Source organism: Callospermophilus lateralis, chromosome 5 (genome assembly GCF_048772815.1).
Source record: "Callospermophilus lateralis isolate mCalLat2 chromosome 5, mCalLat2.hap1, whole genome shotgun sequence".
NCBI classification, from domain to species: domain Eukaryota; kingdom Metazoa; phylum Chordata; class Mammalia; order Rodentia; family Sciuridae; genus Callospermophilus; species Callospermophilus lateralis.
The window spans coordinates 94,535,327-94,560,225 of NC_135309.1; the positions used below are offsets into that span (position 1 = coordinate 94,535,327).

The 24,899-nt window shown below is 37.2% G+C and overlaps 2 protein-coding genes across 2 annotated transcripts in view; one reads left to right on the forward strand and one right to left on the reverse strand.

Moving 5' to 3' along the window:
* Polr3g (RNA polymerase III subunit G) overlaps positions 1-3,629 on the reverse strand; it is a 34,764-nt gene extending 31,135 nt beyond the window's left edge. The window contains exon 1 of the mRNA XM_076856033.1: positions 3,515-3,629. The gene's annotated coding sequence lies outside the window, so the exon portion shown is untranslated. The remainder of the gene's footprint in view (positions 1-3,514) is intronic.
* A 182-nt stretch (positions 3,630-3,811) lies between these two features.
* On the forward strand, positions 3,812-23,796 carry Mblac2 (metallo-beta-lactamase domain containing 2). The gene is made up of 2 exons (XM_076856034.1): positions 3,812-4,712; positions 22,893-23,796. The coding sequence occupies exons 1-2, from the start codon at positions 4,259-4,261 to the stop codon at positions 23,276-23,278; spliced, it is 840 nt and encodes a 279-aa protein (XP_076712149.1). The 5' UTR covers positions 3,812-4,258; the 3' UTR covers positions 23,279-23,796.
* Positions 23,797-24,899: the final 1,103 nt, after the last annotated feature.

Genomic DNA, 24,899 nt, shown 5'->3' on the forward strand with positions numbered 1-24,899 from the left:
AAATTCTAAGTTCTTAAGTATTCAGGGATCTTTTAAGATGGTTGCAATCTATCCTTCTGACTCTCTAATCCATAATTCTATCTAGACTCTGTTTCTTCAGTGCAATCTGCCTCTCCTTCCTCCCTGTCTGGATGCATCTCTTTTCACCTTAACACCCAGCGTAAGGTGAAAACACTGGGTCCTCAACATCCACAAGTCATTTAATCTCACCTTGCTCTGAATAAGATCCTCTTTTAAAATCAATGGGTTTTTAAAAATTGAAGTGATATGTATTGATAGACTCCTCAATTCTAGACGGGGGGGGGAAAAAACCTAAATGGGCCTTTTCCAAAGGAGAAATGTTCTTTTATGTTGTTGTTGGTTTCTTCAACTATATTAAGAATGGAGATTTTATATCCCTCACTGTTTAGCATAATGATTTACATACAACAATTTCTCCTCAATTAATGTGAAGCCTTCCCAATCTATTTATTTATGTTATATAATTTGATGACAAAATCTTCCCATGGAAGTACAATTCAATCAGCTTACTATCAAGCCGTTTAAAATTTTCCTGAACTTCAAAGTTAACAGAACAAAACACAACAGCCATGGGCTTCACTCTAGAACAATAAAAGCGGAACCTCTTAAAGGCAGAGTTTAGGCACTGGTTTTCAAGCAACCCAGAATATTACAATGTGTAAACTAAATTAAGAAGGATGGCAGATTAAAACTTCCATTTTGTAGACAAGGAAAGTAAGGTCCTAAAAGGTTATCTGATAATCTAAGGAAACAAAATTAATTTCTATCAAAGGCAGGAATAAGTTAAAGCCTCAGGAAACCTTTTCATTGCCCCTTAATCTATATTATGCTGCTTGAAGCACATGTGTAAGCTTGTTGAAAACCTTTTTAATCCCAGGAGTGTCTTTCATCAATGAAGTGAATTAGTAACTGCAAAACAGACTCAATTTTAAAATGTGAAATCAGCAGCATTCTTTCAATACAGAATGCTTCCTGAAAATTCCTGCTCAGAATTTGTTCTGAAAGGTTTGAAAATGGGTACAGTTCAAGAGCTGAATATAAAACTCCATTCTAGTCACTATAAAAACCACCTCTTGGCAGAGAATGAGTTATCTCTGAAATTGTCCCATCTCTAAAATCTTATGAGTTATGGCTGTGACTAAAATGCACTATTTCCCATGTCATACACAGTTCCTTTACATAACAGCTATAGTTGAATAAATATACAAACAGATGGAAGCTAGAGCAGTGAAAGTTAGGTCTCAGTATCTTTCCCATGAATGCCTCCTAAACTGCTCTAGTCAGGAGGCTGATGGTCATTCCTGCTCTGGCCCTATCACCTTTGATCTCATCTAATAGTAGATGATTACTTGCTGTGTATTCTCTCTTCTTTGTTCCCTTTCTGTCACCTCTGCTTTACTGTAGGCCCTCAGCATCTCTCATCTAGACCTCTAAAATACAACAAATAAACTTCCCATGGCCAGACACCCCCTTTCAATGCACTCTCCAGTTATCTTTCTAGAATACAAATGTTGTCATGTCATTCTCCTTAATCAACAGAGATTTGAAGTCTAACTTTCTGCCTCTTAGCACACGCATCATACACTAGCTATGCCAGCTTTTGCATGCAGTGTTCTGCCTAGAGTGCCTTTCCTACCACATCCACCTCAACAAGCCCTAGCATCTTTTAAGATATCATGCAAATGACACCTTGTGATCATTTCCTTCACCCTATCCCTCTTTTCTCTGGGCTTCCCAAGTACTACCCTCCTTGTTTGGTCCTTTTTATAATCATGTTGTAATTGTTGATCCTAGTCTGTCTTCCCAGGGAGAGTCTCAACATCTATCCACCATGTCTTTATTGCACATTCTCTGTGTCAAGTCATCTTCTGTGTATTAGGAATATAGTAGAGACCAAAATAAAATATTTGCTCTCATGGAGCTCATAGCCCAGTATGGAAAATGGCAAAAAAAAAAAAAAAAAAAATCCTAGAAAATGTCAGGAAGTGATAAGTAGGTGAAGAAAAATAAAGCAGGAAACATGGATGCTACTGTGGAAAGGGTAGCTGAAGAACTTCTGTAGTATTCATTAATATTTGAACAAAAACCTGACAAAAGTGAGGGAAAGAGCCCATGCAGAGAAGTATGAAAGAATATCCAGGCTGAAGTGGATACAGAGGGCCTGTAAATGTGAAGGCCTCCTTGGAGACTTATTCACCTTTTTATCCCACATGGCTAAGCAGAGTCTGGCAAAAGTCAAATAACTATGCGTAGACTTACTGCTGAGCTCATATCCTAGTACAGATTTTGTTCCATTTCACTTCTAGTGGTCCCCTCCAGTCTAGAGGAAGAATACCTCACTACAGAGAGCACTGTATTTCTCTGTTGAAAAGGCCCTGACATCACAAATGCCACTCCCCAATAATCCCTTCTTCTGTTTCCTTACAGCACCTCATTTTTACTTCTTCTGTGATACATATCACATACTGCCTTACATTGCAAGGGTTTGTGTACAAAAAATATTTTCCCTCAAATTCTTGAGAACCCAGATCATGACCTTTTCACAAAATTCTGTTCACACATCATCTAGTTCAGGGACTTGTGCTTAGTCACCAGCTGAGTAACTGCACAACCTCTACCTAGATTAGCAAAATACTCGGGCCACATCCCCCACCAAAGACTTTGGGAATGTAGGGAAGGAGAGTACACCTTTCTTTCCACCCAGGCTTATTATTAGTTGCCCCAATAAATGTTTGTATAATTATGTTTTATAATGCTTCTCATGGGTCTCTTATTACTTTTTCCCGTCTAAGCAGGGAGGTTAGTCAAGTTCTCAAGAGAATTTCTGCAGACTAAGTAGATGTTTCAAGGGGGGGGGGGGGAGGTGGAGGGACCTGGACCAGAAGTTAGTAAGAGGAGCTGATTTGTGTGGCTGAGGAGGCCACACCCAGTCATTACCCACTTTTCCTGTCCTCACAAGGTACTACACCTTTCCTTAATTGAGCTTTTCTAACAACTTTCTTTACTCTCTTCCAAGAGTGGACAGCGAACCTCTCCGAAATGGAATGGTATATAGAATTTCATTTTTTTTAAAGAAAAACCATATTAACACCCTTCCTTCCCATGATACAGAGAAGTTGCCAACAATTAAGAAAACAGATAAACGACTATCTGTCCTTAGCTGCAATATGCAGCAATGACCAGTGCCTAAATAAATCACCGGTTTTGCATCAGTCTCCTCCTATCAGTAAGAGCATAAATTCCCTTGTAACTCACTGCGAACAGTTCCAGGATGAGAAATCTATGTAACATCTAGAAGGGACGACTTTAAAAGACTGAAAAGACCAGGAGAAAAAAAGGTAAAGCTATCTTCCAACGCCCCATTCCAGAGGCGCTTTAATTAATTTTTGCCCCTGACCCACTCCCCCACCCCTGCCACCTTCTCCATGTGCCTCTTTAACTCCCCTCTACTCTCTACCTCCCTTCCCAAGTCCTGGATAGCTTCCTCTGTTACCTGATCACTTATTCTCGAGGTTTGGGCAAAACTGTGCGCCAAAGTGCCGGCCGGCAAGGAAGGGGTGCGAGCAGCGGACACCAGCGCTCGAGTGCCGCAGGTTCCACCTTGGAGAAGCGCACACCGCTCTCCACGCGGCCCCAGAGCGCATTCTGAGCCTACAGCTAGCTCCGCCCATTCCAGACAGGCCCCGCCCCTTAGGAAAGAGCTTTTTAGCCCTTGGCAGGCGCCGTAGTCATCAACCAACAGGCTTGGCCCGACTCTTTCCGTGCCGGCTGCTAGTGCGCAGCGCAGCCAACCTGTGGGCGGGGGTGTAAGGGAGCGGAGAGCCAAGCCCGGCACTTCCCACGCATTGCTCAAAGACTCTGCAGTCAGACCCCTAAGGTGGAGAAAGTGTCGCCTTGTGGGTGTCCAGTTCGCTGCAGTGACCCCTGCGTTAACGTTTTCCGGTGCTGCGGCTGCTGGAGCTTCGATTATTCCCGCATTTGGGCGCGGGCGCGCAGCCTCTGCACTCTGCGGATCAAGCAGGAGGGTGCTGGAGCGGACTCTCCCAACAGCGTCTTTGCTTGTCCTCCTGCCTCCCCACCCCCACCCTGCGCCACCCGCATCCCCGCCCCCTCGCTCTGCGCCTCCTCCTTGGCTGCGGGCAGAGGGCTTCAAACAGCCGCAGCGCCCAGTGTCTGGACAGCCTGTAGGAGGCACACACGCCTACACCCACCCTGCCTAGCCGCACCCCTGCCCAGCATGTCGGCGCTCGAGTGGTACGCCCACAAATCTCTGGGCGATGGCATCTTCTGGATTCAAGAACGCTTCTATGAGTCCGGCAACCGCGCCAATATCTGGCTAGTGCGTGGCTCCGAGCAGGACGTAGTGATCGATACCGGCCTGGGGTTGCGCAGCCTCCCGGAATACCTGTATTCCTCCGGCTTGTTGCAGGACTGCGGGGCCAAAGAGGATGCGGCGCCCCGGCCGCTTCTGGCTGTGGCCACCCACGTGCACTTCGACCACTCCGGCGGTCTTTACCAGTTCGACCAGGTGGCCGTGCACCACGCCGAGGCCGAGGCCCTCGCTCGCGGGGACAACTTTGAGACCGTGACCTGGCTCTCCGACAGCGAGGTGGTGCGGGCGCCCAGCCCCGGCTGGAGGGCCAGGCAGTTCCGAGTGCAGGCGGTGCAGCCCACCCTCATTCTGCAGGATGGTAATAGGCCCCCACGGGCACGCGCTCGCGTTAAGGGAGGGGATTGGGGAGAGACTGTCCGAGTACTGCGTATTGCAAAATTGCGTGGCCATAGTGGGATTATTTGGGTACATCGCAGAAGCATCCCTTCTGTCTTACCCTTCCCAGGGTAAAAGCCCACTACATCAGTGCCGAGACCATCGCAGCCTTCTCTGTCAGTAGACAGTAGCTCTGGTACAGTGTAGTGATTCTGAGTACTCGATTGAAAGCTGGCACCACCCCCTAGTCAGTTTCCTGTGTCTGTTGCAGTAGTAACACTACAGAGACGGGTGACCAGGGATTTCCCTTTCTTTCCCCCTGAGAACCCATCTGACATTTCCAGGAGCTTTTATAGCAAGTAGACTTTTAAGGAATGACGCCTCACGAAGAGTACCTGTCGCACTTTGTGCTTTCGAGAACTGCTGACTTAATTTGCTCAGTCACCACCTGGTATGAACAGTTCCCACCTGTAGGCTTAGAAAACCATCAGAGCAGTGATTCCAATCTGCGCTTCATTTTTATCTTTCAGATTGGTTTCTTTTCTTGATGTTGCCTCGCTAGAGAAAAAGCTTGATAGTGAACATAAAATAGAATATGTCTAGCTTATGTAATGTCAGATATCTGGTCTGCTTGAAAGCGATGCCTGAGAAAGATTAATAAGCTTTGTTTCCTATGGGGTGAAGTATGTGGACTAATAAATAGATGGCCTTGGTCATCTTTGGTTATGAAAGACGATGCGGTTTCAGAGAGAAATTCATGGAATAAAACAAGATAGGGGCCCTACTCTTTCCACACAGGAACTTAAATAATTGAGCTAATGAGCCACAACAGCATATTTGGTATATTTCTCTTCTATTTAGAAGAATTTTAGCCTCACTACGTATTTGAAAAGAGGTAACCAATCCCCGATTAAATGTCTTGCCTAGCGAGATGGTGATAAAAGCTAGGATTTGAACCAAGGCACAATAGGTCAAAGCATGAAGAACATACCATAAATCATACCAAGAATTATGATAATTCTAAGCAGAATGTGAAAGTCCCTTTTCTCCTTTCTATCTTATCATTTTAATTGTCAATTTAGTCTATTGAAACATGCCTTTATGAAGAATATCCAGTTTTGCACTACAGTGAAGCTAACTATAAGACTAAACAATATAGCAGCTAATAAAATGTTTTTCAAAAATCAGTTTTTCTTACAGATGATATATTGATCATTGTGATATTAAAAAAATTGTAAAAGTCTATGTCTCATCCTCCTCCCAAAAGTCTCCTTAATGTTTTAAATCTGAGTATTTAAAAAACAAAACCTGTTAGGTGAGAGTCTTACATTATCTGACAATTTTAGATGAAAAAAGTATTTATATTAAATATACTTTTAATCATTATATTTCTTTTGATAGAATTGATACTTTTAGAGGTAGCATTTCCAAGCAGTTGATGGACATTCAGACTCTCAAGGGCAAAAGAATGGTAGGGATTATTGTTTTATAGATGAAGAGAGGATCTACACAGACCTGAACGCCATTCCCGAGATCTCCTTGACATTTTGGGAAGGATTCCTGAATCCAGGAAGGTTTCCTGAATCCCAATTGATGGTAGAATCCTGCCATTTTTGGAGCTGCAAAGGGCCTTCTAGCCACTTGTGTGGTGCTTTAAAGCTTTGAAGGTGTGAAAAGAAAGCTTAATATTTACAAACACTTTGAAGGTGGTAGTACTGTGTTATCAAAAGTTGTTTTTCATTAAGAGCAGGATGCCTCATCCTCTCAAGTACCATCTAATTTCCTCACTTCTCAAGAATATTAATTTCCTGTCTCTTCTAGAGGATGAGGCCTGTTAACTTGCTATTAACATAATCCAGATACCTAGAAGGAGATATAAAATACTTATATTAAAAAACCATGTACAGATGCACACACACATACACAGTACATACTAACAGCATATAGTCTTCATTACTTTGGTTAGAACACAAAGTGGCTGAAATAATTTATTACATTTCATTTAGTGAATTGATGATCACCTTTTATGGAGAAGCATAAATCTGTGCACTGACTCTCTAACCCCAAAGCAGACTTATAAATGAGGGACAGGAGGACAAGGAGAGAGCAGCCACGTAAGTCATCCAGTGCATTATCTTTGATGAAAAAACAGCTTGCCTTATTAATAATGAAATGATATTTTCCTGTGAGAAGATAGTGCTAGATCCTGAATGGGCAGACAACATGTTGCCTATTTTTTTTTTCAATATTCATGTGATTCAAGTTCTGGCATTTTTGTCTCTGTTGGATGTGTTTAGACAATTTTCCCAGAGTCACCAGATATTATCTCAGAGGAGTGGTTTCAGGTAGACCAAAATTATTTGGGGAGATAAAAAATACAACATACAGATTCCAGAAAGGTAGAAAATTGAACAGATACATCTAATTTGGCTCCCTTCCAATGCTGTACTAGTACTGCTAGTAAGACATTATGATTTTTGATTTCAAGCATAAATCTACATAGGCTAAGAGAACTGTTTTAGATGCTAGAAAGTAGATGTGGTGAGTATTTTTTTTTTTTTTACCATGCCAGCAATGGAAAATCAAGAGTGAATTCAGTCTGCACAAAAGAAGCCTTAAAAGGCTCAGAAATTAGCAGTTGTTGATACCTCAGTGGGGGCAAAGGGAATCCTAAAGTAAAATTGGTTGTAAGAATTTTAAGCTGTTAAAACTCTGTAATCCTTCCTTCTTATGTGTATGCCCCAGCTTCATCCAGTTAGTCTATTCTCTGGGAATGGTAAAATAGAGAACTTTCTTGATTGAGAGATGCTGAGTTCTATTGAGTTCAGGGACTCAGTGTAAAAAACAAAAGGTATAAGAAAGTGTGTGTGTGTGTGTGTGTGTGTGTGTGTGTGTGTTTCCCTACTGGATGCCCAGAAGTTCAAGAACCAGGCCTTTACCTGCAGGGTAGGAAATTAGGAAAATCTTATCTAGGAATTTGACCCCTAGAGGAAGATGCCCATGTAGAGGAATTCTTAAGTAATCTCTGACCTGCTCTCGCTCTCTCTGCTATGAAGCATAGTTCACTAGCCCTCATTATTGTGCTTCAAGCAGCATTTTTATTCCCTGTTCTTAAATAGGCAACAAGCATTATGAAAAATCTGAGAAAATTCTGTAACATGAGATCAAATATTAAAACAAACAGCATAAAGCAACTTGTGGGGGGACTGTTATCAGTATCATTAGGGAGATAAGATGAGCTAGCTCATACCAGATAACCAAGCAACTATTATAAACAACAGAACAACATCCACAAAGAGCTCTTGAAATTTAATACATCAGAAATTACTTTGTAAAAGATATAGAAGACAAAGTTGAAAACATATAGAAGAGCAGTTAGGCAAAATGTAAACGAGGTGAGAAAAAGACTAAGTAGAGGACCAGTTTGGAAAATTCAATATTGGGATAGTATAAGTAGAGATAAAGTAAATTAAGTGAGGGAGAATAAATAGGAAAGAAAGAGGTAATCCAAGAATATATTTCATAGTTAAAAGATGTGAATTTCCAGTACCATGAATAAAAACACGTCCAAGCCAAAGCACATTACTATAATATTGCAGAATATTGGAATCAAACAAGATTCTATGAGCTTCCAGAAATTTAAACACAAGGGTTATTTATTCAGATTAGAATGGCTTTGGAGGTAGAAAAGAAACAAAAAATGCCTACAAATCTGAATGACAATGATTATCATACTAGAACTTTATTATCTTTCCCATTATCAATCAAGTTTTCAAAATATTATTTCCCACATATTGAAGCCACCAGGACAAGCCCCTTCAAAATAAGGGAGAAAAACAAGAAAGAGGAAGACATCTAGTAGAGTAAACAATAAATTGAATACAAAGGATTGTCACAAGAAAGTATAAAGGTGGTACAGTGGATTATACTCTGACAAAGACAGTACCCCAGGCATAGAGAGCTCCATATTGGAGCAGTCAAATTATAATTCTGTTGCATCCAAGTGTGGTGAGAAGGTGAGAAATGCATACACATGTAAAGATGATATGGTATATTGAATACGAGGAATAAAAAACTAAAAATCCTTCAATATCATAATGAAAATCAAGAGGTAACATAAAAATTTGAAACTAAGAAATAATAATACATACATGAAATTAGTACAGCGTATGTAATTGATAAGCCAAAAAATGGAGGATAATTATTTGGTAATGAGTATATCTGGAATAGTTGGTTGAAATGACTTAAATTGTTAAGATTGTTTGCTTTTGAAAGCAAAATTGTCAATAGAGAATGGGGCAAAAAAATGTTCTTACATTTTAAGACCTAAATATTTTATTTCAAATATTTACACATTTTTTAAGTAAAATTAAAAAAGACAAAGGATGACATGCCATGATGTGAATGGTCACTTGAGACATTGAGAGATGTCTAATATGACTGGGATCTGGACAGCTGTATCAGAGTGAGGCTTGGAAGGAGTGTGCATGTTTCACATGTGATACATTTTCTAGGCCACTCTAGCTCTTGAGAGAGGACACCATGAAATCACCATCTTAAAGTGATACTGGGACCAGAGAAGATGATGAAGAAGCAGCAGCAAATGAGGCTTTTTTTTTTTTTTTTTTTTTTTTTGCATTCTGAAATAGATTTCAGCTACCCCAGATAGACATGGGGGTCCTTGCTTCTTGCTCTCTTGCCCTATAAGTATAATCAGAACCAAACTTATTTCAGTCTTTATTCCTGTGGCTGTAACATTGCTTGGAATCATCTCTTTAAAAAGTCTTTAGATATGGCCATGTTCCTTGAATTCGGTTTGCAAAAAAACCATTTGAGGAGCTTATTTTAAAATAGCAATTTCTCAACCTTAATGCCATAAACTTCAGATACAATAGGACTGGTGGGAGACTGCCGCAGTCTGGCTGGGCACAAATCACGAGCCACTCACAGCTTTGTAGATTCAAACAGCAATTCTTTATTCCCGATCTCACACCGGCCTTCTACAAACACGATCTGTGGAAATCCACGTTCTCTACCCAAATCCACACCTCCACTGGGCTTCTGTCTCCCAAATATATTCTGAATTCCATGAGAACTCAAGGGGAACTCAGGCAGCAGGATACGCCCTATTCTAAACCGGGAACGCCCTAAACTCGGATTATCCTAAACCGGGAACACCCTAAACACGGATCCGCCCTGGTCCTTGAGCAAGGTCACCTTCCAGGAGCCCTTCCACTAAGAAACATGGGGGTACGCTGGCAAGTAAATTGTCATACCTACTTGGCTAATGGCTCCCAGCATCTCCCCCCTTCTGATTAATTAAACAACAAGTAATGTGGCTTAAGTACCGTGCCTGGTAGGTTGTCCAATTCAACATATGGTTCTTACCCGTCATCGGAAAACTGACATTTAGGCGTCATCCTCCTGTCTTAGGTTGATACCACTGTAATTGGATCATGCCCGTCACTGACTACCGGTCCAGCATATAGCCATTGGCCCCAAAATTTTAGACCATCACTAGCAGAAGGGAGGAGGATACAGAAATGCCACGACACCAAGCCAATTGACAGTTCCTTTGGAAAAATTGCATCATTGGTGACACCATCAGCAAAGATCACTGGTGACACCATCAGCAAAGATATGCCAGCACTACCACAATTAACATGGGGTGCGCTGGCAAGGAAATGAAAATTGCATCACTGGTGACACCATCAGCAAAGATATGCCAGCATTACCACAATTCGCTGCACCAAAAGCTAGTTACATAGTCCAGGCAAGTTCTGCAAGCAGTTCAAAGCAGAGGAATCTATCAATATGTCCATTTCCTCCCCAAATCCGTTTCCTCCCAAAGTAAGTTGACTCCTTGATTGAGCATTACTTGTTGAGTTATATTCATTGATGCATCAGTTTATACAGTTTACTGTGATAGCTATCATAGAAGCTGTAGTTTGGTTTTATCTTTGTCTTCACTGGCACTGGGATGAAGATAGGAATTCTGCAATGATGCTAAAGAGACATTATCCTGAAAAGAATTATTAAATATAATGAAAAGGAAAGGTGAAAGTAAACAAACAGATCTGTTAACTTTCTTTAAAAAACAATCCTTAACAGCTGTTTACCTAATTTAAATTAAGCCATTTAAATCACGTGAATAGAAAAAAAAAATAATTCGGATCCATATTTTCATGAGCGCTCCTCATATAAGAAATATGGACATATGCACACACAGACATACAACACAAAACACAAGAGTACAACACATAAGACAATAATAAAGGCCTTGTACCTTTACCTAGGTGAAATCTCCATTGTAATGTTTAAAAACTCCAGTCAAAAAAAATAAAACTGATCAGAAAAACATTAACCTAGGTTTGTATGAGCTCAAAAAATAAAATAGAACCTTATGATGTGGGAAAAATGCAATAATAAAATAGATATTGAAAAAAGCATCCTGGTTAATCACTGTCACAGATGTAAGAATGGCCAAGCTGGAGTTCTGGATATCAGCTGTTATGGATTTGAGTCAAATTGTCTTCTTTTCGATCTGTAGAAATCGTTTTGGTTAGTCTTTCTGGAATCCAAATCGGTTGCTGTTTTCCCTGTGGAAAAACACAAACAGAGCCCCGACTCCAGACAATCACTGGGTCAGAACCTTTCCATTGTCCTGTTAGAATATCTTTCCAAAGTACTTTAGGCTTATGTACATTTTTTGAATACATATGCCTTTCCGCAGCACTAAGTCCTGATGAATCCAAATTTTAAAAGTTTAGAGTAAAAAGGGTTATTTTAAGTTTATCTTTGGGGATATATACCCCCTTTCAATTCCCTCTTTTTGCTTTAATAAGTACGATTTAATAGTTTGATGAGCTCTTTCAACTATGCCTTGTCCCTGTGGATTGTATGGGATTCCTGTTATATGAGTAATACCAAATGATGAGCAAAATTGTTTAAAAGAGGTAGAGGTATAGCCAGGACCATTATCGGTTTTTAACTGTTTAGGAACGCCCACAGTGGCAAAATTTTGTAAGCAATGAGCTATAACATCTTTAGTTTTTTCTCCGGCATGAAGGGAGCCCATCAAAAATCCGGAAGAGGTATCAACTGTAACATGTAAATATTTTAATTTTCCAAATTCTGGCAAGTGTGTGACGTCCATCTGCCAAATATGGTTAGGTATCAGTCCTCTAGGATTGACTCCAAGATTAACTTGTGGTAAAAAGGTCACACAATTTTGACATTGTTTTATTATATGTCTGGCTTGTTCCTTAGTTATTTTAAAATGCTTTTCTAAAGTATTAGCATTGACATGGAATCTTTTATGAAAATTTGTAGCTTCTTCTAGTGTAGAGAAAATATGTATGTCATGTGTAGTTTTACCTGCTAAATCATTGCCCAAACTAAGGGCTCCAGGCAATCCTGTATGTGCCCTGATATGTCCTATAAATAATGGATCTTTTCTGTCCCAGATTAGACTTTGTATAGTGGAAAACAAAGAGAAAACAGTAGAAGAAGTGGAAATCCTACCAGCATCTTCAAGAGATACTATAGCATTAACTACATACTGACTATCAGGAAATAAATTAAATACAGAATCTTTAAACATCAAAAAGGCTTGTAAAACTGCATTAAGCTCTACCTTTTGAGCTGATTGTTTGGGTACTAAAAATGTAAAAGTTTGATCAGGGGTAACTACTGCTGCTGTACCATTATTTGACCCATCAGTGAATATATTTGGAGCATTCATGATAGGGGTTTTTCTTGTCATTTTTGGAAAAACTACAGGATGCTTAGACCAAAAAGACAACAAAGGATTAGATGGTAAGTGATTATCAAATGAAACATTAGATTTACACATGATTATTGCCCAAGTATTTAACTCATTAGCTAACTCATCAATTTGATCCATAGTATATGGAGTAATAATTTTATTAGGAGAAATTCTAAACACTCCCTTTGCTGCTTTTATTCCTTTGAGTATTAATTGTCCTACAGCCTCAGGATACCTAGTAAGAATAGTGTTAGGAGAATAAGATAAATGTATCCACAATAATGGACCTTTTTGCCAAAATACTCCTGTAGGAATATTTTTTGTTGGTAGTACAATAAATAATAAAGGCAAACTTTATCAATTCTATCCAAATGTATATTTTCCATATATGTCTTAATAATTTTTAATGCCTTTCTTGCTTTAGGAGTTAACATGTGAGGTGAGTTTGGATCTGATGGACCTTTTAGAATATCAAATAAAGGTCCCAACTCTCCTGTTGGTATGCCTAGATAAGGCCTTATCCAATTTATGTCTCCCAATAACTTTTGAAAGTCGTTAAGTGACTTGAGTTGATCTACTCGTATTTGAATTTTTGGTGGACGGACCATGGTTGAGGATAATAGAACTCCTAAATAATTAATTGGAAAATTTAATTGTACTTTATCTATTGCTATCTCTAGATTATAATTTTTTAATAAGTTTGTAAGTGTGGCATAACATTCCAGCAATGTGTTTTTATCTTTATGTGCCAATAATACATCATCCATATAGTGAAAAATTTGTAGTTCAGGATTTTGATTTCTAAGTGGCTGGATTGCTTTGTTAACATATATTGGACACATATTGGACTGTTAGCCATTCCTTGAGGGAGTACTTTCCATTCATATCTCTGATCAGGACCTTCATGATTTAATGCAGGGATAGTAAATGCAAAACGCGGACTATCCTCTGGATGAATTGGAATTGAAAAAAAACAATCTTTAATATCTAAAGCTAAAACATGCCAGGTTTTTGGCAAAGCAGACAATTGAGGAATCCCTGATTGAGCAGGTCCCATAATAACCATCTCATTATTAATGGCTCTTAAATCTTGCAATAATCTCCATTTACCAGATTTCTTTTTGATGACAAAAATGGGAGTATTATGGGGAGATATGGAAGATTGTATATGTCCTTCCGCTAATTGTTGTTTGACCAGATCATGGGCTACTTGTATCTTTTCTTTAGTCAGGGGCCACTGAGGAACCCACACTGGTCTTTCTGATTTCCAAGTAATTTTGATTGTCTCAGTGGCCCTTTCTGAAAATCCAACCCATGTCTGTCTGTTCCTTGATCTATTTGAATTGGTGCTGCTATACCTTGTCCTTGTTTTCCTAATCTTTTTTCTTTCCTAAAACCTTGTCTAGCCCTAGTAGTGGGCACATTAGGATTCATGTTATTTGTTAACGTCAAACCTAATTGATCGAGGACATCTTGTCCCCATAAATTTATAGGAAGATGATCCAAATACATATGGCTGTATAGTTCCTTCACATCCTTCAGGATCCTTCCAATCTAATACCATTGCACTTCTATGGGGATTAGTCGCCACTCCTAGGCCTCGAAGCGTTTGAGTGGCTTGTTGTAATGGCCAGTGTTTTGGCCATTCCTGACTAGATCTGATGCTAAGGTCAGCACCTGTGTCCAGTAGCCCATTAAACTCGTGTCCTTGAATATTTAGTTTTAGCATTGGGCAAGAATCTAAATTTAAAGACAGCATAGCCCAGTCTACACCTGTGGAGCCTAATCCCCTGGAATCTCTTTCTACACTACAACTGTAAAATTTATCATGTAGGGTGGGTATTATTAACAACTGTGCTATTCTATCTCCAAGTGAAATTACTGATATACCTCTTGGAGAACTAGCTATAATTTTTATTTCACCTACATAATCGGGATCAATTACCCCAGGACTTATCATAAGTCCTTTTAATGTAGATGAACTACGTCCCAATAATAAGCCTACTGTTCCTTGGGGAAGAGGTCCTTTTATTCCTGTGGGAATGATTTGAACTCCCATCTCTGGAGTTAGTACTGCTCTGGCAGAGGCGCAGATGTCCAACCCTGCGCTCCCTCTGGTTTGTCTGATGAGGGATTTAATGGACAATGTGTCCTGGGCACTACCCTGATGGTGTTGCTGGGTTCCTCCACTGCCCCGTATATTTTTGTTTGTGGGCCCCGGAGCATTGGGCCCCCCTGTCCGTTTTTTGCCAATGCAGCCTGATGCCTTTCTCCATGATATCGTGGGTAAATACCTGGTCCTTGTCCATTTTTTTATAAGGGAGTACCCTCTATGGTGGTTTGAGAACGGCATTCATTAGCCCAATGTCTCCCTCTACGGCATTGTAGGCAAATACCCAGTATTCTATTTCCTTAATACCTAGTTTTGTTAAACCCTCCTCCTATGGGGCAACTCCTTTTAAAATGTCCTGTTTGTTCACAATTGTAGCATGTTTTTGGCCTGGCATCTAAAGCCTGTTGTACTGCAGCTGCCAAGACTTGCCCTTGTTCATTAATATCTCTACATAATTTAATATATGTGTTTAAATCTTCATGTCTCCATGGTCTAATAACCTCTCTGCAGCAACGATTTGCTTGGTCATAAGCCAGTTGTTTTATTAATGGCATTGCTTGTTCCATATCCCCCAAAATTTTGGCAGCCGTTTGAATTAGCCTATCTACAAAGTCAGCGTAAGGTTCATTAGCTCTCTGTATTACCTTGGATAGCTGACCTTGTAAATCTCCATGTCCTTGTAAAGTCTTCCATGCCCTAACTGCGTCTGCAGCAATTTGTGCATATATAGCAGGATCATATTCAATTTGTTGCCGCTGACCCTCATAAGGTCCTTTTCCTAACAACATTTCTAGATTTCTTTGAGGGTAACCGGCTGCTGCATTTCACCTAGCTGTCTCCGTGCCAAATTCCTCATTGGCAACCTTCCATAACAAATATTGTCCTCCATTTAGCACAGATTTACACATGCTAGCCCAATGCTGGCGTCATGTCCAAGTTAGTAATGGACTCGACCATGCTTACCATGAAGGGAGCTTGGGGACCATATGTTGTTACAGCCTCCTTTAACTGCTTCACTGTTTTTAAATCTAAAGCATGGTGAATTCGCTGCCCTCCTACCTGTTCACGTACAGGGCATGCTAATCTTTGAGGTCCTGTCTCAGGATCCCAATTATCAACTACGGGGTTTGAGGGCTACTCAGCTGTTTCTATCGGTGGGGCTGTTGGTTGAATTACGCCCTCTGGTGATAAAATGAAGTTAGTAACAGCCTCCTGTTGTGGCCTTTTTCCTAACAACCCCTTTTCCTTTAAATTTTCTTCCTCTGTCTGACTAGCTCGAGAGACCTTCTCTTTTGCTTGATCTAAAATGTCTTTCTCCATGTTCTGAACCTCTAACAATTTACTTAACATCTTTTCAGTTTGTTTTAATCTACTATAAAGATAACGCAACCCAATAAGAACACAAAACAAAACCGAAACTGAATGAAACAAAAACGGAATAAAAAATCGTTGTATCAATTTTCTCTTCCTCAGGGCCGACAAACTTCAAACCTTTAGTCAACCATTTTTTCCAGTTTGCCTGAGAAATTTCTAGGGATAGGCAGCTTGAAAGAAAAACAAAATAAATCAAAAGAAGAACACATTGTTTTTTGAAGTGGTCACCCATTCTCTCGCCTTCCCTCTGGGGCGAGCAATTTCACTTACCCCCAAGCTTCAGGCATTCCACGTACGAGCCACCAGATGCCGCAGTCTGGCTGGGCACAAATCACGAGCCACTCACAGCTTTGTAGATTCAAACAGCAATTCTTTATTCCCGATCTCACACCGGCCTTCTACAAACACGATCTGTGGAAATCCACGTTCTCTGCCCAAATCCACACCTCCACTGGGCTTCTGTCTCCCAAATATATTCTGAATCTCATGAGAACTCAAGGGGAACTCAGGCAGCAGGATACGCCCTATTCTAAACCGGGAACGCCCTAAACTCGGATTATCCTAAACCGGGAACACCCTAAACACGGATCCGCCCTGGTCCTTGAGCAAGGTCACCTTCCAGGAGTCCTTCCACTAAGAAACATGGGGGTATGCTGGCAAGGAAATTGTCATACCTACTTGGCTAATGGCTCCCAGCAGGAGACAAAGGAAACCTTATTGTTAACATAAATCCCAGGTGATGCTGATGAAGTGGGTCTGCATAGCACAATTTGAGAGAGAGATTATTTTATGGAGTTACATTGCATAGAATTGTATAGTATAATTATGGTGATACACTGCTTCCGCTTGATCCTTCTTCAGGTGTTGTCACCACTGAATAGGCAATGCTGGCTAACTAGTAGTTCTCAAAGTGCAGATCTGAACTGAACAGCCTCAGTGCTATCTGATAACTTGTGCAGATTCTTCATATTACACTGTATTTATCAAACCAGAAACTGGGGCCAGTACCCAGTGCTCATGGTTTAATAATTCCTACGGATGATTTGGCCACACATTTAACATTTGGTAACAACTGGTATAGTTCATTGCTTCCCAACTTCCTGATAATGAAGGAAGTTTCTTGTTCAGCATTCAGATTCCAGAGACTCTTCTCTAGGAGACTGATTTAAGAACTCCGGACTGGGGCTAAGAATGTGTATGTCCAACAAACATCACAATCAAATCCTAGAAATCGAGGTTTAATTGCTTTTCAAACTATATCATGCATTTAAAAGAAAAGAAGAACAAGAAGGAAAAATACATGGAAAACTACTACCTCTACTATGGCTGCTGGACTTACTGGTCTTCAGACAGTGCTTTGAGAAGCACTGTTGTAGAGCCAGATCAGTTCAAAATAGAAGAAAGGCAAGGTGATATAGACAGTGGCACAAATGTCACTTCAAAATCAAATAATTAGAAATCTAAAGTATTTAGAAAAATCCTTTGGAAAGTTAATGAAGGCTAGAATGGTTTTGCCCAAACGATCCTCCATATGACCAAAAAAAAAAAAAAAGAAAGAAAAGAAAAAAAGAAAGAAAAGAAAAATCACTACAAGATTATTATTAAATTTAATATTACTTGGAAAGCTAGGCAAGATTGATTAGTGAACTACCAAAATGGCTCTTTACTGTTAAGATTAAATTTAGTAACTTTTTAAAATGAAATTTCTACCACTTCCTACTTTTACTATAAAATTTTAGTTCCTATTTTTGCTTAGCTTTTCTTTTTTTTTAATACTAATGATATTCAAATAACAAGGAATTCCTTTGCTCTGGAATTCACAGAAGAAAGAATATGAATCCGTGGGCTTGCAAAGCAGAAGCCAGGAGTACTTAACATATTTAGAAAATGAATTTGAAGGTATAAAAAATTATTGATTTTTTTGCAATCAGTTCTATTGTATCTCTTTTTACTAGCTTTATTTAGATATAATTTGTGTACAATTCACATATTTAACACAGTTCATTGGCTTTAAATATAGTGACGGAGTTATGCATCTGTCACCATAATCAATTTTAGAACATTTCCCTTACCCCCAGAATTAGCACCATACCATTTGGCCACCACTGTCTCCCATGCCCTGCCCCCCATGAATCTCTCTACTCCCCCCCAAATAAATCTCTAAGCCCCAACCCCAACCCAGACTTGTCTGTTCTGAAAATTTCATATAAATGGAAACATACAATGGGTGGACATTTGTGCCTGCTTTCTTTCATTTAGTTAAATGATTTCAGGATTTATCCACATTAGAGTAGGAATCAGTACTTCATTTCTTTTATTACCAAATAATGTTTTTGTTTATGAGTATGCAACATTTTATTTACCCATTCACCAGTTGATGAGCAATTGAATTGTTTCCACTTATTATATCCTTTTTAAAAGCTTTACTTTTTACAAATGGAACTTCAAAATCAAATAATTAATAATAATGTTTAATAAATAATATTATATAATAATTAATAATATATACAACTAGTAAATATAAATCATAAATTATATAATAATTATACAAATTATAATACATTATATAAATAACATTATGTATAATAAATATAAATAATATATTATATATAATAATAAATAATATTTTAGTCCACCACCAATGCTCCCATTTTTAGTGTATAGTTTGATGAGTTTTAGGAAATGTGTACATTTACATAGTCATAAGCACAATCACGTTTGAAAATGTTTTCATCACCTTAAAAAATTTCCTCTTGCTTCTTTCCAAACTATCCTGGATCTATCAAACCAGAAACTGCTCTCACCTCTGGCCTGATGATCATTTTGTGTCACTATAGTTTTGATTTTCTGAAAATTCTCAGTAAATACACTTATGTAATACATAGTCTTTGTGTCTTCCTCTTTGCTTTTTGCATGATGTTTCAGAGATTCATTCATGTTGTTGTCCGTATTCATAGTTCATTTCTTTCTATCATTGTAAGGATACAAAACTTTACTTATTTATGCACCTGTTGAATGAAATTTGAATTTTTCTAATTTTGGGCTATTATAAATGATGTTGCCATGAGAGTTTGTGTATAAATCTGTCTGTGGGACACATGTTTTCATTTCCCTTGGTACACACCTAGAAATAGAATTCCTGAGTTGTATGTGATAAATGTACGTTAATTTTTTAAGAATGTGCCACACTGTTTTCCAAAGTATTTATACCATTTTACATGCCTAGGTACAGCCTATGGAGGTTCCAATTTTCCATATCCTTGCCAATGCTTGACTTTGTTAGTTCTTTTGTATTTAGCTATTCTGATGAGAATGTATAATGTTTCACTGGGATCCAATTTGCATTTCCCTAATGACTAATGATGTTGAATATCTTTTCAGATACTTATTTGCTACCAGATCTTCTTTGTAAAAGATCTATTAAAATATTTCCTTTTTTTTTTTTTAAGAATTGAGTTTTTTATTATTGAGGCATAAATCCCCAATACTACTGATATGTGTATTATATGTAAAATATATTAAGTATACATATAATATTTTATCTCAGTATATGGGCTTACTTTTTCATTTTATTAATGGCAATATTTAAATAGGAAGTTTATAACTTAGATGAAGGCTAATTAGTGATTTTTTGCTTATGATTCACGTTATTTGGCTATATCCATGTATAGTCTAAGATTGCAAAAATTTTTGTCTTCCTTTCCTAAAATTTTCATCTTCCTTCTTTTCCTATGAACTCTCAAATTAACTCTTTTGAGTTAATTTTTGTGAATATTATGAGGTGGAAAGTTGAGAAGTTCACTCTTGTTTGCTCACTGATATCCAAAATATTCTAATTTTGTTTAGTGAAGACTGTCCTCTTACCCACTGCATTACCTTGGGTTGAATTGTCTTCAACTTTGTGAAAATTCTATTGACCCTATTTTGGGTGTCTACTTCTGGAATCTGCATTCAAGTATGTGAGAATAATGTCTGTCATTTAGCCATTGACATATTACCTACTGTAGTGTATTGAACATCTTGAAATTAGGTCTTAGAAGTCTTTCAACTTTATTTTTTTATTTCATAATAATTGTATTGGTTATTGTAAGTTATTTGCATCTTATGTAAATTTATAGTCAGATTTTCAATCTGTTCAAACAAATATGTGAATGTTTTGGTTGATATTGTATTGAATCTGTACTGAGCATTAAAGTAGCTATAAGACCATGTGACTATCTAAATACAAATTTTAGATTTTAAAATTAAAAATTAATTTCTTTGTTGTACTAGCTATTAGTTGCCTGTGGTTTGTAGCTATCATATTGGCTCAGAATTTTAAACACTGTTGAGCAATGGGAAAAATGGGTTAAACTACCATCTTAATGATATTGAATGTAATAGTGACAGTATATCTCTCCCTTTGAATAGAATGAAATTATTGGGTTCATTATTTTTTTTTCTGTAGTGATATGTTTCCTATTTCATTTATTTTTGCTGCACTGTTTATTATTTGTTACTTAATACTTCATGTCTGATTTGCTTTTCTTTTCATATCTAAGATAGTTACTTTGGTTATTGATTTTAAGCATTTATTGCTTATAAGATAAGCATCTAAAGCAATTTTCTTCTAAATACTGCTTAGCTATATTCCATACATTTTAATGTTTTATTTTTACCTAGTTCAATCCATATTTTTTTCTAATTTTCTAATTTTTTATTTCATAAATTTGGTAGAATTATTATATTTAATTTATGTGGATATTTCACGTATTCTTTGGTATTTCTATTTTAATTATGGCCTTTTTTATTATCCAAAATATATTATAGGCTGGGTATCATGGTGCACATATGTGATCCCAGCTACCTAGAAGACTGAGGCAGGAGATCACAAGTTCCAGACCAACCTGGGCAACTTAGCAAGACCCTGTTTCAAAATAAAAAATAAAAAGGGCTTGTGTTACAGTTTAGAGTTCTTTTAGCATGCACTAAGATCTAAGTTTAATTCCTAGTACTGCAAAAACCAAAAAAATTGTAAATTAGGTTCATTATTTCTAGTTTTCATAATTTTAATTATATGTGTCAGAGAATATAACTTCAAATGGTTTATTCCTTTTAAATTTTTCAAAACTTCATTGATGTCCTTGTGAATATTCCATGTACAATTGAAAATAGTGTGTACTTCACTATATTGAAGTGAAGTATTTTATATATGTCAATTAGGTGAAGTTAATTGAAGGGAGTTGTTTGGGTCTTTTGTATCCTTATCTATTTTCTATTTATTTGTTTTATATGTTTTACTCAGGGAGAGGAATTTTGAACTCTCCAAGTATGATTATTGAATAATTTATTCTTATTTCAGTTCTGTCAGATTTTCCTTCATGCATTTTTGTTCTATGTTTTATGTGCATATACATTTATTCTTTTAAAATGTATTTACCTGATTTATATCCTCTTAAAAATATACTTGTTCTCCTTAGCATTTCTTATGTTAAAAATCTATTTTGTCAGGGCTGGGGTTGTGGCTCAGCGGTGGAGCACTCACCTAGCATGTGCGAAGCCCTGGGTCCGATCCTCAGTACCACATAAAAATAAATAAATAAATAAAATAAAGATTTAAAAAATCTATTTTGTCTTATACTAATATAGCCACTTGAATTAATATGCATATGGTGTAGCTTATTCAACTGATTTTGTCTTTGGCTTTCTAGTTCCTCTTTTGTAATTGTATATATCTCTTTCTTTTTAACCCAATCTGATGATTTCTGACCATAATTATAGAGTGTTTATCCCATTCATGCTTAATGAAATTATTGATACAGTTGGGTTTTAGGTCTGTCTTATTTGTTATGTCTCATTTTTTTTAAAAAAAAATCTCTTCTTTTTTATTTAAATAGCTTTATTTTATTCATTTATTTTTATGTGGTGCTGAGGATTGAACCCAGGGCCTCACATGCTAGGCAAGCGCTCTACCACTGAGCAACAGCCCCAGCTCTTAATCTCTTCTTTATGGTTTCCTTTTGTTTTTAACCAATCCTGATTATTACACCATTTAATTCTTCTACTGACTTTTAGCTATATTTTAAAAATTTTCTTTCTGTAGTGTTTTCACTAGAGATTACAATATGAACATTTTACCTTATCATGATTTACTTCAAGTGAGTATTGGTTTAATTCCAGTGAAACAGCAATTTTGTATCCATATAGCTCCATTTGCTCCCCACTCTGAATAACTGTAGTGAGTCTGAAATTTTATCCTACTTGCGAGTTAGCCTGCCATGGTTTAATGGATTCTGAAAGAGGACATGAGGTTTCTGGGTCAAAAACAAAGGGTAATTTATTATAGCAATAGCATTAGCCAAAGCATCATCATATGTACCAATTCCTCTAGCCCTAATGTCCATAGGGTAAACCAACAAGGGACAAAAGGTAATATAATTCACTAGAACAACATTTATGAATTGTGCCAACAGGATAGTGGTACTGTGGGCTGTTCTGAAATGTAAACGTTTCATAAACAAATAAGTCTGAGAAATTGTACACCTATACTTACCTTATATATTTCTACAGTATTCATTGGTATATTAAAAACTCTAAAAGCCTTACAAAAAAAGAGAGATGGTTAATTTTCTTAGAAGCAACAGTTCCAAAATCATTTGACCACAGAATCATCTTCTTTATCATAATGACTCGCAGAAGCAGTGTTCTACATTACTCACTTGGGGAAATACTGGTCTAGCAAACAGTAATTAAATGTAAACCATTTATTTTTAAATCATCATTCAGAAATATAGTTTGTATGGAACAAAAGTAGAATGAGTGTTATCCTTCCCAATTTTCCTAAAACCACTTGAAGTACTTATGTTTTGTAAATGTTTGAAGTCAAGTATACAAACAAATTTATCTGTAAATTCTGTTTCAATTTGTAGGGGATGTGATCAACCTTGGTGACAGACAACTCACTGTTATGCACATGCCAGGTCACTCCAGAGGCAGTATTTGCTTACATGACAAAGACCGAAAGATTCTCTTCAGTGGCGATGTTGTATATGATGGATCACTGATTGACTGGCTCCCATACAGCAGGATAAGTGACTATGTTGGAACTTGTGAACGTCTAATAGAATTAGTGGACAGAGGTCTGGTTGAGAAAGTGCTCCCTGGGCATTTCAATACCTTTGGTGCTGAAAGGCTTTTTCGATTGGCTTCTAACTATATTTCAAAAGCTGGGATATGTCACAAAGTATCTACTTTTGCCCTGAGATCTCTTGCAAGTTTAGCCCTGCGTGTAACAAATTCGAGGACCTCACCCTAGTATCTAACCTATAATCTATTTTGATTAACTGTATACATTAATCCAATTCATTTTGTGCTGTTTAAAATGGTTAATAGTGTGCATTTCAAAGTGCTTTTATACCACTGTTGCATATTAGAGGGGGAAAAAAGATTAAGAATGAATAAGCCAAAAAGAGGAAAGTTTTAGTTTAATTTTTTTTCTTCCAAGTAAGTTATCACTTAAATAAGCTTATAATTTGCCAAAGCTATCATAATTTGTACTCTAAAAATGCCGTAAGTATATAAAGGGACACGAAGAGGCATTTTGCAACACCAGAAAGAACTTTCCTTGCCCATTTTTCTTATTTTATTTCCTAGGTGACCCGTGAAAAAAGGCATCTAGAACCTTGTATTTACATGGTAAACTTGATTTTTTTAGTATATTATTTTAAGATAAAGGTTTTGGGGTTCAAAATGCATTAGAATTCAATATAAACATGTAAAATCTAATCATTTAGAATGACAGCCAAAACATCCCATGGTTATTGTCTAGAATTATTTAAGCCTCCTTCATTTTATTTATACTGTTTGTAATTATAGCATACATTATATGCTATATAATTTAACTTATGAAAAATTATAATGAATTTTGTTTTATTGCAAAGCTTTAAATATCAATTGCAGAGTACTTTAGTAAAAAGCTACTATTTATTGTTGTCTGTTATTATGTAAGTAATATTTTCAATCATAAAAGTGAAAATCAAATGTGTGTAATCTAATAACAAATTGTCAGATTTCTTAGAAGGACACTGTCAGGAAAATTTGAAAATACACGTATTGAGAATAATTTTTATTATATCCTATTTTATTACTAACAGTTATTATAAACAAAAATTTTCTTCTTAAATAGCAACTTCAGTATTATCATATGTTACAGTATCAAAACAACTACAGAGATCTATTACATCTTGATATAAACTATTCTTTTACCTAACATAACGTGTCTGTACCACAGAAGGATTTTCAAATTAACTGCAAAATGTCCATTAGATATTGATCTAGAATGAATGGCCTTTTTTATCCTGATTCACAACACCTATTCCTGTTCAGTATTCTTTGTCTTGAATGAAAACAAGTCTACATTCCTAAGTTATAGGAAAGGTTAAACCACTATTCAGTAAAATGTTTTGATTTGGTGCTCTTAATAACCATTTATTAAAAAGCCTTTCAGAGTATTAAAGGTTTTTTAAACATTTTTTTCACTGAATTTTTATTTTATTATTGACATGTCTAAAACCAAGCTGAAGATGCTTTGGAAATCAGATCTTTTTAATATTAAGAAGGTTTTTTTCTGTCAAATTATGTAACTTTTTCTATACTGCAGACACCCAGAATTTTTAGCTTTTTATTCATACACACACACACATACACACACAAATAAACACAGTCATGTACATACATTCACAGCACCGTGGAAGCTTCAAAAGTTAGAGACATTATAGCTGGAAATTGAAGGCACATGAAACATGAATAATAATATATACAAGTTGATGTTTATATAAATTGCATAAAAACATAAGGGACATAAAGGGAGGGATGTGAAGTTTAGTTAGGAAAATTTCCTGTTGTTAGGGTTTTTAAGTCAGATTTGGAAGGAAGAT